Below are 19,352 nucleotides of genomic sequence, written 5' to 3'. Positions count from 1 at the left end.
AACACGTACCAGAGGGAAAATATTATTTCTTGTAAATGCTCAATAATTACAGTCTTTATTGCATCAAAACCTGTGTTTTGACAGATAGTGGAAAGCTTTCAATGCTTGTGTGGGATGGATGACAGATAGCTGCAGGTGGAAAATGGGGTGTGGGATTTTTTTTTAGGTATTGGGTTTTCTATCTCTGATATTGTATATATTCTTCCAAAATAACATTAACCTTCTAAACAGGGGTGGTAGTGTTCAGTGATAATATGTGTATTAGCAAAAAATACCCGGGAAATAATTCTTAATGATTCCACCTAATTAATCTATGGTTGGGACATTAATGTCTCTTTTCATTAAGTTGGGAAGTATGAAAGACTAGAAAATGACTGCTGTGCTGGATTTAGTGCTTTAGGTATAATTTGAATGGATGTGCTAAATTCTTGGTCATAACTTGCACTAACACCTAGTCTAAGGAAAATTAAAATGAAAGCTTATCTGCTAGTGCAGTTGACAAGAACACTTGGGTGCTTTTAAGCCATTTGTAGCATATGTCTACATGAGAGGCTTGTTTTATGCATCCTATGACATGTTCTCCAATACTTGCAGCTCATGTGATATCTCAGTTTGGGTAAACACCAACACAGAAAGTTAATTTGGATGGTAGCATCTTCCTTTTTCTTTTTTTTTAAATAAATTTAGTGTTAAGTATGCTCTCTTCTTGGGTAAAAATTTGTATTCACAATTAAGTTGCATCAAACATCAATCTACTCCACTGAAAGTAAGGTCATGGAAAAGTCTAAGTCCATCTGAATTTGCAGTTCTTTTGTTTGGAGTGTAGATGTTCTGGTCAAGGTTGTGCTGTAGTCAACCGGACTTAAAAAAATGCTTTGTGCTGAAAGCCTAACACACATGCTTTAAGAGTTTAATGTGCACAGTAGCGATGCTGCTACCTCATTTGGGCACATCTTGGGTTCTCTACAAAATACCTGAGCCTCTGCAGTTTCAAATGTCTCCTGATTATTAAGATACCTCAATAGCCTAATAGGATTTTAGGTGTTTGATGAGTCTGAGAGCGATCCAGTTGTGTTTATTCCATCTTGAACGCCACGTTTGTAGTGTTGGGTCTGTTGAAGTCAGTGGCGAGGCTCCCGCTGACTTTAATGGGATCAGGATTGCAAACCTAGAGAGGAAAGGCAGCAGGATGTATGATTTCTGTCAACTGCCTTTAACATTGCATCTAAATTGAGAAGGCCACTTCTTTTACTTCGAGGTTGTGGGGATGCTAAAGTGTACTTGACAGATGTCTTGCCAAGAGTTCAAGCTGATTGCTGAGAAGTAGCTCTCAGCAGCCCTCATGCAGACTGATAGTGAATGCAAGTTGGGCTTGAGCATCACTCCATTTGGAATGATTAAACAAGGCAGAGACAAACTATCTGACATCAAGCGCTGCCACCTTTTATTAGCCCCTTACATCACATAGAAGGCCAGAAGGCACCAGCCAGATATGTGGGCAGATAGGAGATGCTCAGATTCCAGCTATGCTTAGCTGATAAAACTCTTGAAAAACAAATTAACTGTGTCTGGCTACTGCAAGGGTTCAAATCTGACCCTTTATCCTTTTCTTCATGATTAGATGGATCATCCCAAACTGTAGACTACAGTAATATTTCTGATGACCAGCAACTTTCTGAAGACTGATTGCTTTCCAAAAGAAAGTCCAAAGAGCTGAGACAAATGGATTAATTTTGCACCTGAACTGTATGTTTCATAGATGGGACTCCCTATGGAATGTCATTCCTTGAGAAGTCAGCAGGGGTCACTTAAGTTCATTACTTTGCAGCAAATTCACTTCTGGACTTGTCAGAAAGTAAGAGCTAAAAATCCTTTAGGTGTGTATCATTTATGACACTGAGTGATTTTTCCTCCTATAATCTAACTAGGCTGGGAAAAAAAAGTGATCAAAAGTGTTTAAGGAGAGTTAGATAGTACAGCTCCAATACAGCATTTGGACAGAACATAAATATAGTTCATATGTTGCCAACTGAAAAAAAGATTATGCCACTTAAGAGCATATTGCACTTTAATAGAAATGTATTGTTAAAGCAGTATTCTCCTAGAAGGACGTGGCATTGTGGCAAAACAGGGGACAGAGATCTTCTTGGAGACCATCATTTTTGCTTGTATGAAGCAAATGGTAAAATACTGAGATAGAGTCAACTGGCTGGTATTGACTGAAGAGGATCTTCTGTGCATTTGCTGGGAAGCCAGACACGTTGCCATTCCTCCAATTGGAGAGAGCAGAAGAGATGTGTATCCTGTACAAATAATGTTTCTCTCTTTGAATGACAGCACACGTGCACGTTCACACCACACCAGCTCCAGCTCTCCAGTCCAGATGCTCCCTGGGCTTAGTGGATGTGTTTCCCCTCTCCCTCCTTCCCTGCTCAGCTGCCTTCTCTGTGCTGGTCTCTGAATGGAGCATCTTAGGTGTTCCCTCAGGAAAACTTTGGCTGCGTTTTTAGAAAGGGATACAGATCCAAATATTGCAAAAGCTGAATTCCCAACACTGGTTGTTTCTTAAAAGTCTATTTAAGGAGATTTTAGAGGAAGGCCTATGAACACCCTGTATAGTCTATTCTATAGATTTGGTTTGTATTTCAATTTAGTTTTTTTTTTCATGAAGACAAACAATTAATTGACGTTCCAGTGGGATTCCCTCATTTCCCCACTTTTCCAGAGGAGTTCAGCAGGAGCCGTCTTCAACATTAGCCAGAGGAGCAGCCCAAAGAAAAACTGTCTTGCATCTTTGTGGTGTGCAGCACAGTTCTCTGGGTTCCCATTTCTCAGCTTCTACTTCCCTTGCATTACAATTTTTGTGGCTAGACAGAGTGAGAGCTTCAAGAAATGGAAGCTAATGGTTCTCACAGATTAGTCTGTCTTTTGCCAGAAGAGTTTCAGAGGTGCATGTCTTAGTATAGCAATATTGGCAGCATTAATACTGCAGCAGCAGAGAGTGCTATCCAAGGAGCCTATCTGAGGCTGGAAAGAGGTGCTGCAGACAAATGAAGAAGGCAGCATAAACCCTCTAATTTTTTTTAGAGATAAAGTGTGGAGAGTGTTGCATAAAGCTAATCAGGTTCACATAAATTATCAGCATAACAGATGCAAGAAAGAGCATTGCATCGAGAAGAATGTTCAGCTTGATTATAAACCTGGCCAGCAGTGCAACCATACACCTCAGCTGATAGAAGTAGGAACAAGGGATAAGTAAACTTCAGCAAAATTTAGAGTTCCCACTAATGTTGCTCCTTACCTTACCTCTACTATGGAAACTGCACCTGACTTTCTTTGCTTCCATTATTCTGCTATTGATTAACCTGGGAAGGAGCATTCTCTTTTACATTCCTTCTTTCTTTGTTACTTGTTCTGTTGTTGCAGTTGGTTCATTGTGTGGTTGTCTTAAAAGAGCAAAGGAAATTTGTCATGGTGGCTGAAAACACAGAGATGCAAAGGTGCTTTATACTCTGATGAGGTCAAGGTATCATTAGCTCAATGCACAAAACCCTGTTACTAACTGTGAATATGAGTTCTGTGTGAGGATCTCTGTGAGCAATATGAAACAATCACGTGAAAGGCAGCTGTAGGAGCTCAGATATTTTATTGGTGTTCACTTGATATTTTCAGTGAGTAATTTATATATGTGTGTATACACATTGTGTATTTGAATGCCAATGTGTGGCAGAATTATAGAAAGATAGCCTGCTGCTGGGCAATACCAGTTGCTGCATCTGTAGAATTACTGTTGGACATGTATTTGTTTCTTAATGATAGTGAAAGTGATCATTCAACCTACATTCAGCATGCCTGGATTTAAAATGCAAAACAGTAACATATTTCATGCAAATGTCAACTCTGCCTATGTTCTAGGGTGCATGTCCAGAGGAGGAAACAGTAAGTTTATTCTTCTCCCCAATTAGATTTTTGTGAAAGGCTCAGTTATGTCTCCAACTATCACACTGAGCACACACTAAAGCAGCACATTAATGTGCCTTTAATGCTTCTTAGGAGTAGATCAAAAGAAATGTCAGGTGCACTTTACATTCCTGCCATGATGTGTCTGGGGCTGTTAGCACGTCACCTCTGCCAGGGCCCTTGTTCCCAGCCTGCCACGCTTGGGCTGTGGGTGCTCTGCTGGGATGGCTCCCGAAACGTTCAGGGGTTGACCACAGCACCACTGCACCTCCTGTCTCGACTCCACAGTTTTCTGAAACCGGTAGAAAGTCGTGCTGCTGTCAGTAAGAGCAGATTTTGGCCTCTACTCTTTGGTGGGAGAAGAGAGTTGTTGAAATCAATTGTGGAGAGAACGACTTAAAACTCGACATGCTGGAAAATGGAACCTAATTAATGGGAGCAAACTTGCAAGCCTTCACTGTAAACTGTTATTATTTTGTTTGCTTGCTTGAGGGAATATGTCAGAGCAGTGTTTACCATTTCTTAGTACAAGCGTGGCTGTTCTACCCATCATTTATTTTTATGTGATTAGCAGGTGGACTTGTGGCTCTGTCAATCTAAATGCTGGATGTTTAAAACGTGCAAGAGAGGAACTTTCCTTAACAAGAACATCATCATTCCACTGGTCCTGCACTTGGCTCCATAACGGTGTGGTGATTGATGTGGTGCATTGCTAGTGTGTGGCTCCCATCAGACTGTGAGGCCAATATCAGCCAAAAGGTTGCAGAGTCCATTTAGTGTGAGAGGCATAGCCAGGATATCCTGGACACTCACTTCTACACCAGACATAATGAAAGTAGAGCTGAACCTCTGAGGTTTGCAAAGCTGAGTTGTGTGTAACATGGAAATGAAAAGATGGATGGCAAAGAAAAGGTATCCAGCTTTAGATACAGCATCAAAACTGCAAATCAGGAGACAAGGCTAAGAGAAGTGTGTGAGAAGGAGAGGGGAAGCAAATATATAGGGTGAAAGAAAAACCAAGGAAAGAGAAATGCTGCATAGTGCAGGACAATGTGGACAAGGACAAGAAGCTGGAATTAATGCAGAAGCAGGGAAGCAGGGAGAAGAGTTCAAGTTTTGTAACAAAGTTCATTTCTATATGTTTTCCTCTTTCAAATGGATGCTTTGAATAAGTAGTGCTTTCATTTCCCGTGAGGCAGAGGTGAATAATAAGTACCTCATCTGGGGATGCCGATCTCCCCAACATCAGTCATCTGCTCGCAGCCTTACACTCTGGCAGTGCTTTGGCTGAGCAAATTAGCCTGAAGTGTTGTGCCCTTGGCTAGCAAATCCTTTCAACCCGGTTGAACGGACAAAATGAATACCCAGATTGTTCCTACGTCTGTTATTCTCTAGTGTTTATCTGGCTGAGCTGTCAGTCAGGCCATTATAACTGTGATGCACACTCAAATGACTTGTCCACTCACAAAAGCAGAGTCTGTTGATGATAAGCTAAACAAAACTGGAGAGCGACTGTTGACAGAGTTGGGGGATCTTGCAAATGGCTCAGGTAAAAGCAGAGCTGCAGTTTGGGAAGGTACAGAAGGGGCTTTGCTTATGTGTGCATAGTTAGAAAGAGTTCACTGGGATGTGTTGGTGGACAACAAATGGGAGCACGTAATGAACTGGGATCCTCTCTGCTTTAAACAAATTAAGTGGCACACAGAAGACTTCTGAAACTTGAATGTAAGGGTGTATTGCATTTACTAGAATTAATTAGCCTGAGAAGACATAATTTACTCACACAGGCTTTGCCAGGACAGAGCATAGCTGCTATTTGCCATGTGCCATCCTCTCCCCAGCACTGGCAGGAGGAGCGGCACCACCCACAGTGCATTAGGTGGGTTGTGTGGGGCTGGCTGGGGCTGGCTGGGGAGAGTGGCCAAACCTCCCTGTAGAGCTCTGGACACTGTTAACCTTGAGGTTTAATTACCCTGCTTCAGGATTGCACATCCTATGGGTTTGAACATGTCGGGTGCTTGCTCCTTCCCAGACAGGGAGGATGTTTACGTGAAGGAGGATCACCGGTTTTACTCATAGTAGGAACTGGATTTCTTAAATATCTTGCAAAGTAGTGAATGACACAGGTGAAGTGCTGCATGAAGATTTATTTCCTACCTTTTAGTTTTTCTGCTAGGACCCTGAGTTAGAAGTAGGATTCTGAGCCACTCCTGGGACTAATTTGATTGCATGACATTAAATAATGCAGTGCCTACCTGCTGAATGTGGATATAGCCAAAGCCACCTCGTCCTTTAGCCTCGTTTGTGATCATAATTAACCAGCTTAAAGTTTATAGATTGTGAATGTGAACGCGGTCTCAGATGTTTGAATAATGCTGAGCCACGTAATAGAAAGTGTCTCCTGCAGCTCTTTCCCAGGCAGAGAAACTTTCAGTGCTAGGTTGTCAGGACAGCTTTCTCTGCCATCCCAGCACCCTGTGTTCTACATTGGAAAGGGAAAAGGCAAGACTGAGTAAGGCGACAATGGCATGAAGCAGCAGAGGGAAGCTTAAGTAAAGAAGGTCCTGCATCTTGCTGGCAATTTGTTACCATGCACAGTTAGTGAGGGAGATGCTGTGGCGAGTGCGGTGCAGCACGGCAACACCTCTTTTATCAGCGGCTGGTGCCTTCAAAATCCCAACCCCAGTAGCTTTGTTGCTGTGATGATAACTGTAACGGATAGTACAGCTATTTTTCATCAAATGCTTGTTAGTCAATTTATTAGATTCCTAATATCCTAATGCACTCATTTGGCAGGCATCGGGGCGAGCGGTGCAATGTACTCATTCAAAGTCACAGCAACTCGCAGGTTGCTGATTTCTCATCAGCACTCAGAAGATAATTTGCAAATGTGCCATTTGTCATTATGCGCTTTGTGGAAGCAGATCTCATGAATGGGGTAAACAGATAAGAGTTTAATAACGACCATTTCCTTCCCAAATGCCATTACCAGCTGCCAGGGTATTGTGCTTTATATACATTGCACATACTGCACCTATAGGCACATCTGAGCTTGCTTGTGCTGGTAAAGTAGCTGGAGACACAGATTTTAAAGGATGGGTAATGCATTTACTGATCTCTCTGCTGAGGGACACAGAGTTGGAGTAGGGTAGATGTTAGTACTGAAAGATGTTAGTCTTTTATTTGGAGTAGTTTAAGAAGTGATGGGGGTGTGTGACGACTTTTTCACAGAGAAAAGCCACCACTAACCTTCCAGCTTCCCTTTTCTCATTGGACATATAAGCATCAGTGAAAAGGCACTGGTAAAGCCAACAAAAGGATTATTCAGAGTCTGGATGGTAAGGATTATATGGCAGGGGTTGCTGAAGGAGCACTTTTCTTCTACACCAAAGACAACATGCTGCATGGATGCTGTGACCTGTGCTGCCGTTTGCCTCTGTGCTTGACTTTGCATTGAGGGCTGCTTTTTATTCGCTTGCTCATATTGCTCATACTGGGAAGAAGTCTAAAGTAACAGTAGCCAGATGATCAGTCTGCAAATGCTATTCCTGTCTCCTCTTGTGACATTCAGAGTGGAATCCCTGCATACAAATCGTTGCTACTTATTTTTGCTTCTGCAGATGTGATTTTATTAAATGAAAGGTGTAAGGAGAAGACCGGCATAGGAAGGAGCCCTTTTTTGCCAAATGGCTCCGTGTGTGTAGCTCTGTGACTGCTCTCCAGCAGAGCTGGGAAACCATGCAAAGATATTGATAATTGATTCCGTTTTATATAAGTTAAAAACTAGCTTTTCCCTCCTAGTGTGAAGGTAATGGCTTTTGTCTGTAGAAAGATAATAATCCTATGAACCATTTCTACGCCCTCTATTAAAGAATAGTACAGCTTGCACTTGAACATAATGCCCATGTCAGCTCAGCTTTTTAAACATTCATCTTAAAAGAGTCTTCAAGGACTGGAAAGAGATCTTCCCCAGACATGAAGCTAAGTTTGAGGAAACTTAAAAAGTCATGAAGATCCTGTCAATTAACGAGTTTATTCTTATACATCTGCTCTGGAAAAGGCATCTTCAGACATGAAAGCTGTTTTCTTTCAATTAAAAAGTTGTCATTGCATTTAGTTTCCATGGATAATGCAGAAGGGATTTTTTTTCCACCTTCCCTTACCATATTGGGGGAGCAATGCATCTCTTTTTTCTCCTTACACTTTTCTTCATAGGAATCTTCATTTATTACATGAATTTTAAAAAGGGGGGAAAAAAAGACAACTAAATAGAAACCTTGCCTCCAAATTTGTATGCAGAAAGTGACTTGATTTATAAGCTTAGGTAATTTCGTTTTTGTTCACACTCCTTCAATTGAAAGGCTCCCACAAACAGTGTTACAGCACTGAAGGGAAGAGATGGGGAAATTTATCAAGCTATTTATCGAATTATTTTCACAGTCTGTCAAAGTCATAAGCATGCTAGGGGGAAAAAAAATAACATAAAGAGTATGTTCAAACAGAGGAGCATGTCTGAGAGAACAGCCAGACTGCAGCACAGCTAGCAAGCAAAGACACAGCCAAAGACATGGACACTGCTCTTGGCTGTGACAGCATCTGCCCTCAGAGCCAGTCCTGGCACTAGTGGTATTAGATCCTTCCTTGATGGATTATGGGCTGAGAAAATGAAATAGAAAACATTACTAAACAGAAGGAGAGGTCAGAGCGAAGGAGATAGACTTTCCCCCCCTGCTCTGAGTCTCTGTTGAGGTTTACAAATGGAGATGATGTTGAGCCTAAATGGTGCACATCCTTGGTTGAGGATCTCACATTCTGAGATGGGACACCATGCTTTGGAGAAAACAGCTTTGGAGTCTGCATCCTTGGTGGCAGGTCTTGGGAAACGATGTGGTGAAGCAAGAAAATAAAAAATAAAGAGAAAAGCAACTGAGATTGAAGGAACCAGTCTAGTAAGAAATCTTTAATTTCTAATGAGCTTTAAAGGTTTTGAGAGAGTTGGTTTTGTTGTGTTTTTTTTTTTAACAAACCAGTTCAAGTACATGCCTTCAGATTATAAAAGTACCTGAAATTGCCTAGAATATCAGCATGCATAGCTTGTTAGTATTTACATATATTTACACAGGAAAACAAGAGAAAGATCTACAGTTATTTACAGTCTACATAGGAGAAGAGAAAGGCAGCATAATTGTATTTCCTAAAATACAGTAGTTGAATAGTCAGCACATGCATATTAAGATATATTTGCATGATAGAACGCAAATGTTTTAAGACATACCTTTTAAACTCCCTATGCTAAGGTATAGCATAATAAAGATTTTTTTTTTCCTTTTTGTGTTTTGTTTCTAGTCTATTTGCGTCAAGTGCTTTAAAATGTTCACTAACACAGCGGCAGCATTATTTACCCTGGCAATTAAAGCGACAGTACACACGATAATTCCCTACTAACTAGCAACAAGCTGCTGGTGAATGAAATATCTATTGTTACTCATTATCCATCGACCAACATACAGGGATCTCTCCTTGGAAAGGCAATGCCTAAGCTATCAACCATTAATTATAGAAGTAATATAAACGAGACTCTACAGTATGTACTAAATGAAATATTAACAAGGCCAGTGTCCTGGAGCCTGAAAGATGCACTAACAGGGCACACTTTACAGCAGGCTAGCTATGAAAATCACATGTACATAATACAGGAGTTGCCTGGCTTACAGTTCTAAGCCCAGACTTTAGAGGCCTGTTTGCTAGATCCATATTATTGCAAAATACATTCCCTTAATTGGTTTCTGGAAGACAGAGTTAGTAGTTAATTTCTTACCATGATATGTCCCCATCATAACACCCTGTGTTTATTCAATGTATTGTATTACTGAAATGAGTGTGTCTGTGTGTGTGCATGTCTCAGCAGATGAAAAACAGTCTGTATCTTTAAAACCTAAACAAACCAGCTTGTTAAATATTTGTCCCAAAAAGTCACTTGCTTGAAAAGCATTTTGTTGTGTGGGTTTGGGTTTTTTTTTCTGTCCTTATATCTAAATCAAAAGTAAGTCTACAAAATTATCTGTGCAATGGGAGGAAGCCAAACGTCAGTATGGTGATGACATTCGTTGCAATACTGCATATGAAAAAAGTCTAAATTTTGACTAGTAAGAGTATTAAAAAGCTATATAAATATATACAGCATATACAGTACTATATGTATACATACATTTATATAAAGTATATATATATATATATAATTCAAGTTAGGTACAGCAAAACCATGAACCATCTCAAGTCAGCGTAAGTTAATAACAGAAGTGATTTCAACAAATTCCTTTCTTTCATATACCCAAACACCAGCCAGCCCGATTCTGATGATTTAGTTGCAGCAGCATATCTAATCTGTCTTTTTGGCTTGATGTGTTTATTGTCAACAACCTGTTTGCTCATCTCTTCAAATTGCCCTTGTCTGGAAGAATCTGCCCTCAGCTGGCAGGTTATGTGTTTCAAGAAGATTTCCAATGTCCTCCCTAGGACTTCCACTTTTTGCAGTGGCTGACAGGTTGTGATAGGACTCGTGTTTATATCAATGTACATCACAAAATCTGTGGCAGAGGTTTTCAGGTGTGGTCAGTTCTCAATAGTGCTTCCGTGACGCCCTTATGTGCTCTCTGCTTCTCACCTCTTCTCTCTGTGCTGGCACATAGGGCAGGGGGCAAGCCATGTGCAGTGACACAATGTGATCAACCTGATCACACCCTTACCCTGTTAACACTCTAAAATGAAGATCAATAATTTTCCTCAGGGATTTTTCCCTAAAGCTGGGAATGAGCAGGAGTGTGCAGCATCACACCACCACTCCCTACTAGCCTGGGAGAAGAAAGGAGAAGCAATAGTGGATCGTAGCAATTTGCATGCAGTGTTCAAAACTGCCACTTCAGTGGAGCAGTGATGTCTGAAAAGCTTAAATCGGGTGTGAATGGGAGTTCAGTGGGCAGGAGAGGAAAATGCAGGAGCGATCTGCGTGGAAATGTGATGTGGTAAAAAGTCCAGGGTGAGCAGCCTGGGGCGTGCTGCTGCTCCTGCTGCTGAAATGCTGATTGGGCAAGGTAAAGCCATATGCTTCATTAAAGTTTTTGAAGCCTAAGATGGCTCTGTGTCAGGCTTGAAACAATTTTCAGAAGCTGATTGTGGACTTTAATAAGATAGTAGGAAATGGAAGAAATATGATGCTGCTTGTGGGAACCAGCTCCCTTCCAGGTGCTGTGATGAGAGCATTTAAGTTGCATGGACATAGGTATCTGGTGCTGTCTTAGCCATTGTATGGTTTTATCTGAGATGTCTGTGAGGGGCTGGCAAATACAATGCCAGGCCTATGGGAAATGTGTGCCCTTCGACAGACAGCTGTAAAGCATGTGGGAGATTCTAAGACAGCTCAGATGTCTTGAGACCCATGTTGGGCAGCTGAATCTCCCCCTTGGTATGCCACCATGGCTGTTTTGAGCATATGCAAAAGGGTAAGAGAGATGAACCCATGGGTCACCTTTTCAGGGGCTGGTTCCCTCTAAAGCATCCATTTTTGAAGAATACAATGGTGATTTGGCTAGTAAGAATTTTACCACATTCTCTCTGAGCTGAGCAAACAGAGTGAGAGAGGGAAAAGACTGCAATAGGGCCTGGTATAGCAGACAGCTTCACAGGTTAAAGAATCGAGTTTATACAATAGAGAATGCATGAATTAAAAAGCTAATTATTTTCTTTTCTTTTCTTTTCTTTTTGTCAGCTATTTTGCCAACCTTGTTCTACAACTTCTATGCAACGTAATAATGGTTTATATAGTATAACACTTTATACTTACAGGATGCTTTCCCACAAGAAGTGTGGAAGCACTCCATGAATCTGAATCAGTCCTCACAACACCCCTCTGAAGTGGGTAAAGCACAGTACTTTCCTCATTTTACAGCTGGGAAAAGTGAGGTACAGTGGGTCAAAGTGACTTGTCCAAGTTCAGTAGGCAAGTAAAAGTTGAAAAGAGAAAAAAAAACCAACCCAGTTCTCCTGATTTGATGTCCTGTATTGTTTTTTGGTTTGGTTTGGTTTGGTTTGTTTTCTCCAGTAGAACGATTGCAGACAATCTGTTTGACACTGGTTGTTGGAGGTTGGAAGTTATGGAGCACTGTCTTTACCATAATTGAGAACATATGGGGTGTTGCATAACACAAACGACGTGGTGCATTGTCAAAATACATTTATTACAATGGACACGTTTCCTTTTGCAAAATTAAAACCCAGAGTGGAAGTTAAATATAGCTGCATAGACCAAATACTTGAAATAATCACTGGGTCTTAATGCCTCAGCAGTGGAAAACAAATCCTCTTTTATGAACTGCTGCAGTTTCCTTACTCAAAGGGTATAGCACACTCATCTTCTATAATGTATGTAAAGAATACTGTAAATGTGTAAAGGTCTTAATGACACTAAGAAAACTTACAGCTTGAAACCAACTATGCTTTGCAAATAGAGAAGCCGATGGAGTTTTGAGTCTTTGTAGTTGGGAATTAATTGAGAAAGGAATACATCAGAGGGAAGAAAAGCAGACTTTATAGATTTTGATTTATCTGTTGTATTATCTTCTAAGAGATGCTTTGCTGGTTTCAGTGTGGTGATGGGGGAAGGGGAGATGGTTGAGAATCTCTGGTTTAGATGTGGTTCAGTGAGACCTTTGAAGGGACTGTAATTACAGAGTGAGTTCAGGTCACGTTTTCCTGCTGGCTCTTGGGTGGGGATGGGACCTGAAGTCAGTTGAGGCAAATTTGTTTCTTAGATCATATTTGGCAGCCCCAAAGTTTTTTTGTTTTTTTTTTTTTTTTTTTTAGCTGCAGATATGATTTAAGGCCAGACTGGATGTGGCTCTGAGCAACCTGATCTAGTGTGAGGTGTTCCTGCCCATGGCAGGGGGGTTGGAACTGGATGATCCTTAAGGTCCCTTCCAACCCTAACAAATCTATGATTTCAGTTTATCGTGCTCACCCAAAATAGCAAAGGCAGGTCTCAATTTCATATTTCCTTGCTGAAAAAGCAATCAGGGAATCCAATTTTCTTACATGAGACTTACACATACATATTCTGAAAGTTACTCATAAGAACAGTGCATCTGGGATTGCTCTAAGTAAGGGTACTGCAGCAGGAATGGAACAGTTCTTCTGTCATCTCACATGCCAGCCTGAAACTCGTTCACTGCCTTGTACAAAAAGTTACTACCCCTCACAGCTCTGAGCTGCCCAGGTAGGAGACAGAGACACCTGGCATTGAGAACTGTATGACTCAGCTATGACAGGCCTCAGACATGGCTGATACCACCAAACAGTGCTTAAAACTGCTCCTTCAGATACTGGGGAATCCTGAAGGTTGAATGAGGACATGAGGATTCTAGACTTGCTAGCGTTTTGCAGAAGAGGTTCATCTGCACTCTGCGTTGTTCACAAACACTTGTGCTTGATGAGAAAAACTTTGTACAGATTCAACTCTTCTGCTGAAACATTTTAACGGTAAGGAGAAAGGAGTGCTGCATCTATTTTGAAAAAAATTCTGCACTACAGTCCCAACTGGGGGTTGCTAGCAATTCCAAAGTGAAACAAATCCATTCTGGGGCCGGTTTTCTTCCAGGAGGTAAGCCAAGGCTTGGCTGCTGAGCCACAGTCTGGAGCAGTGGCTGCCTAGCCTATTGCGAGGAGCTTGTGCCCAGCTTGGCCAGCTGCACCAGGCAGCACATCCCAGCAACCATTCACCTTGAATATCAACATCAGGATTGCAGCAAGCAGCAGCCCAGGTCCTCAGCAACCTGTGAAGCCTCAAGAAGGCAACGGACCCATGCTGATTTACACCAAGGGAAGATGAGACTCGAGGAATATAAAACTGTAGCTGTAACGTTAGGGTTTGGTATGGACAATTTGGAACTGGTCATGGTGGAAACAGGCTCCATATAATTTTGTTTGTTATTCCAAGGAGAGTTTATATTTCACATCAAATCAGGAAATGACCATTGCTGAAGCTAGCTGGTGGAGAACTTTCTCTTGTCTAGTAGAATGGATTTGAACTCTTTAGGGTGTTTTTCAGAGGCACTAAGAAGGTAGGGGAGACCCCACTGGTCTCCTGATCTGCAATAAGTTCATACTACCTCATCTTCACACTGCTGTGTGTTATTCCACTGCAAATGGTACACAGAGGGTGCTGCTGTTCTGGATCTGGCATTTTTGTGTTAGGGATGTGTTTGCTTTGTCTAATAGTCCTGAGATGAATAACAGGAACAGCCTGAAGAGTTTTAAGGAAGCACTTGCTTTTTTTAATTTCACTTCAGCTGCTTGCTTTGAATCTGGCCCTTGTCACAAACACTTGCCTCTCATGTCATTTTGAATTCACCTCTTCCCACTGGCCATCTTTTAAAATGCAGTATGCTAAACTTAACCTCAGGCTACCAAGATAACTGGCCTTTATCCTTAATTTTTCATAAGAAAATAAACCCCTCCCTTTCAAAGGAGCTGATCCCATCTCATGGGCAGGAAATGTTTTGTGTTCTCTGTGTGCGCTCTAAACTCTGTGAGTTTAGAGTGGATCTTATTCATTTGTCATTGATAAATATACAGATAAGTTATGGCTTTGTTTCTATTATTTATATGCTTGGTATGCAAACTTGCTTCAGAATGGGAATCTAATTTTAGAAAATAAACATGCACTTGAAAGTAGACAAATGTGAAAACTAAACATTAACTGTGTAATATGTTGTCTTATCAGGAACATAAATGGGATCTTAGCATACTAACGGATGCATTACAGATATTAATGACCGGTTTGCCGTAGACTGTATCTCAAGATCCCCTTTTCTTTTACTGTTAGGATATTCAATATTCATTTGTATTCAGCGCCATCAGCCACAAATTGACAGCTAGCAGTTATGAAATAAATGCTAGGACCTAGTAGCTACTTAGTATTTTCATCTCCACAAAGGATTTGGGAAGGATGGATAATTTAGATCTTTGAGCCTTGACTATAAATAAACAGCAACTGCTGGATAAATCCCACCCTGCTGCAGTGGAAGATTGTATTACAAACCTGACAAATGATTTGCAGAAGAGAATGATGAACCCTTATTACTAAGACACTCTTCAAGTTAATCCAAACCCAGATTCCTGGGTAATTTTACGTGGCCCGGGAAGATTGATAGCATGGTGCTTGCCTAGCAGCTTTCGCATGTTTGCCTGGATAGGAAATGGCATTGAGGGATGGTTAAAGATTCAGTTGGGCTGCTCACAAATTCTTTATCCCCTGCATTCACGGTGGCAAGCCGCTGCCTTTGTTGCAGGTTAAAGAAGGCTGACCCCCAGCACTGGTGATTAGCACCCTGGCCAACTGCTGGACCTATGGAAAAGAACTGTTTAGGTTGCCTGGTGCTTTGAGCATTGTTTATGGGCTGCAATTGTTGGGAGGGAGGGGTGTTCATCACAATAGATCAGGGAGAGTCGGTGACAACTGACAGGCTCATTGTTTAAGACATTTTTTAACGAAGTTGTTAACATTAATTCTTTTATATAGTACTCTAATCTTCTTCAAATTATGTTCTGACATGGCACAAACCGCTTGGCATTGAAAGTCATTCAACAGTGATTAAAGTGCTCTTTTTATCGGTTTAAGAATGTTTCATCTTGTATCAGCAGTATGGAATTGTTTACTAATTAGATTCCCTAACATCCTCTGCTGTCATATGCTGATGATATGTGAACAGGAAAGCTGATGAGCAAAAAATTAAAACTTGTTATTAGACTGTCATAAGGCCCAACATATAAAGATGTCATTCAGAGGACTGTGTTCAGGAGGGATAAACAATATTTGCTGAGAAATGACACGCTTTCTCAGCCTGGCTAGGCATGGCTGGCAGTGCAGGCATTTTGCAGTTAGCTGCAGCTCTGGCTTTTCCTGGAGGTTTGTGGTATCTGTTGTAGATGCAAAGGAGGAATTTGTCCCTTGAGGACCTTCCCATTCAGCATGGCATATATGAGGCGTCTAGGCATTCCACTCCAGGCAAGAGGCTGGGATAGAGACCTCCTGACAGGCTTCCTAACCCAAGTGTGATTTGATTCCTGTGATTCTGTGACACCCATTCCCCTCTGTCCTTGGGCAAGTCACTTAGGCAGATCCTCAAATGTCTGAATGCAGCTAGCTCACATTCACCAAAGGAAATTAGATGCCTTGAGAATCTGGGTTTTACCTTGTTTCGTAGTTTTGCCATCTGAAGGAAGCTCCTAGTCTTGGTGAGTTCATGTTTGTCCATTATTCTGAAATATTAAAGCTTTACCCTCTGTCAACGAAGGGATAGATCTGACTGCATTTCTCTTAAGTAATGAGAAAGGTACTTTTCTTTCATGACAGAACCATTGCACTGTCTTCTTCCAAAACAGCCAACACGATTGAAACCTTTAGAAAGAAGATATACAGAGCCAAAAAGCAAATGGCACATTGCTTATATCCAGTTCTCAGGGAAGCACTGGAGGCATCACAAGATAAAGTGCTTTGGGCTTCCAGCCACATAATCTTTTATCGCTTAAAGTAAATATCCCATGCTCACACAGGGAAAACTATTCTCTTCTTTTGGAGTCTAGGTTGTCAGTGTTTGAGGTATACAGCACTGCTGTGATACTGGGGGGAGGAACATTTTTCTGCCTGCTGAGAATTTTGTTTAAAAGTCGTCAAATCTGACTCATTTGAAAAGATAAATTATTGTTTGGTTTGGATTTTAAACTGCTCCCATAAACCTCCATTTTATGAATTAGCTGAATTCTATTAGAGCTAACCTGAATTTAGCTTGGCTGGCTGGATGCTTTTCAGCAATAGCTTAAGGGCTCTGACTCTGCGTTGAGCAATTTAGGTTAATTTTACCTTTCTAATAAAAGTCCAGTTGAATTGCTTGCAAAAAAACTAATAATACTCTTCAGGGGCCTTGAATCATTCTAAACAGCTGAATATGGCAATCATACCTGTGCTGTGGAGCTTTATAGGATAGTTTAAATGAGCATAGGAATTTTATTGTTCCCTATTAATATCATTTTTAGTAGAACTCTCTTCCATTTCTACTTCTGCCTTTTTAAGATACTTTCTCTTAAAAAAAAAAATAGATACTGATTTAATAAGAGGATTACTGTGTATTATACTAACTTTAAAAATATTTTGGTCTGTTGATAAATATATGCCATTTAAAATACTGACTACAGACGATTTTGCTTTACCTTGTGATGGGAGACCTTTTCTATGCTGTGGAGTCATCATTATCAGTTTAATCCCATCTTCTGAGAAAAAAAAAATATGCCTTGCAAACAAATATGCCTTTGTTTGCCACTACGAGATTGAGATGCCTCAATTAAGGAGAACTGAAGCTTTTTAGAATGCTTGCTGCCCTTTGAGGGTGAGAGTGCAAAACAGAGATCCTCTGCAGGTTGTCCCCTTAACAGCACCCTGAGTTTCCTGGGCTGTGACAATGAAAGGCCAGGAAAAAAAAAAAAGGTTGGAAGAAAATCACAAGAGATTGAAGCTTATTCTCTTTTCCCATTAAATTATCCTAATGTAGCAACATCTAATTTCTCTGCCTTTGCTTTTTCAATCATACTTGGCAGCCTCTTTATTCTGATTCCTATCAGCTCGTAATTAGTTACTACAGAAAGGACTAAGATGTACATAAATAATCATAAGATGCCAGATAATCTGTATTGGTTTTAAACTAGTGTTGTGTGTTGCTATGCACTCTCACCTATATTTTATTTAATTATGGTTTACAAAGCAAACTACCTCCTTGCCCTCTTTACAGATATTCTGGCACTGCACTTTTGATCTATGTCAGGGAGAAGCCCATCACTGGTGCCAGGATGCTTGTCCCAACCCTGTGGCTTCAGTCTCCAGGCTTCTGTCAGAGAAACTCATTCTTCTTGTTTGAACATAAATTCTCTTGGTATAAAAAAAAAAAAAAAAAAAAAAAAAGGAAAAAAAAAAGAAAAGGGGAAAAAGGGAAAAGGAATAGACACTCTGATCCACAAAAGCCTCTAGTCTACCCTCTCAATTTCTTAAAGCATTATAAGACATGAGAAATGGTTGATACAGAACAAAAAAGCTCACTTGTGTCTCTACAAAATCAGAACCTCTCTGTGTCTGCAGCAGATAAACATTCTTACAAGGCAGCAGTGACAATTGCCACAGTGAAACTGTTGACCAAAGATATATGGGCAAGTCTGGCACCAATCCCAATTGCACTTTACATGATAGATCTTAATTGGAGTGCCCAGGTTAATTTAGTACAAGAGGTTTAAAAAACCCAAACAAACAAAACCCATACATCAGTCTGCATTGCTGGGCAGGGTCAAGGAGCTGGGGTGCCCATGGTGTACGGTAAGTGCTTTCTGTGTTGCAAAAGGAAACCAGGAAGTTTTGAGGTGCTGCTTTTAAACCTGGCTCAACTGTTCTGGCTCCAAATGCTCTGCATCAGGCCAGGCTCTCCCTGCAGCTGATCCAGGTTTTCACTGGCAAGGGGCAAAGGGCCCGAGACTGGGGCTGTGGTTTAGGACTGTCCTTTCCTTTTCTTTCCTTCTAAGAGGAAAGGAAAAGGGAAAAAAAAGAACTCCTCAGTAAGGTGTTTTGTAAATAAGTGCCCATCCAGCAGGCAGGCAGCACCTCCAGCAGGGTGTCAGCCCTGTCACCAGGGCGGTTGCCCTGCCAGCCCCAATGCTTTTTTTCACCGATGCTTTCCTAAGACACAGCTTCAAAGGGCTGCAGCCAAAATTACAATGCTAAAGTCTCTCTATGTATTTATATAGGTTTTTTTTCATCCTTTCTTTTTTCTTTTTTTTTTCTTTTTTTTTGTGTTAATATAATTCCAGCAACAAGGAGCTGCCACAACTGTCTACTGCGCCACGGCTGCGGAGCTGGAGGGCCTGGGAGGGATGTACTTCAACAACTGCTGCCGCTGCCTGCCCTCGCAGGAGGCACAGACCGAGGCCACGGCTGCGGCCCTCTGGGAGCTGAGCGAGAGGCTGATCCAAGAACGAATTGGCAGGCAGTCCAAATAACAGGGAGCTCCTGGAAGGATCAAAACACACGAGTGTGTGCTTGCTCAGAAACTGCCAACACTGGAACCTGTCCAATCTTATCATCTAGAGGGTTTCCATATACCTCAGATACAGATTAACCAGTGTTAAATGAAATAATAGCAGTCACAACATAGTGAAAAATGTTAAGTACTAATGGGAAGTGGGGAATACTGTGGGTTAAAGGGACAATGCGGCTTCCTGGGGCTCAGTTAGTCTTGGTTCTCTTTCTTTTGATTATAGCCTGTTCAAAGTGTAACCCAAGGAGGCATCTTTTGTCTTATTTC

General features: G+C 41.2%; 1 protein-coding gene across 1 annotated transcript in view; it reads left to right on the top strand.

Moving 5' to 3' along the window:
* Positions 1-19,047, top strand: part of WWOX (WW domain containing oxidoreductase) — a 508,073-nt gene extending 489,026 nt beyond the window's left edge. Inside the window, exon 9 of the mRNA XM_054389829.1 lies at positions 18,859-19,047. Within this exon, the coding sequence (XP_054245804.1) occupies positions 18,859-19,047 (189 nt within the window). The remainder of the gene's footprint in view (positions 1-18,858) is intronic.
* The last annotated feature ends 305 nt before the right edge of the window (positions 19,048-19,352 follow it).

Source organism: Indicator indicator, chromosome 19 (genome assembly GCF_027791375.1).
Source record: "Indicator indicator isolate 239-I01 chromosome 19, UM_Iind_1.1, whole genome shotgun sequence".
Classification (NCBI taxonomy): Eukaryota; Metazoa; Chordata; class Aves; order Piciformes; family Indicatoridae; genus Indicator; species Indicator indicator.
The sequence above is the reverse complement of the archived record's forward strand: the minus strand, read 5'-3'. Positions and strand labels throughout refer to the sequence as shown.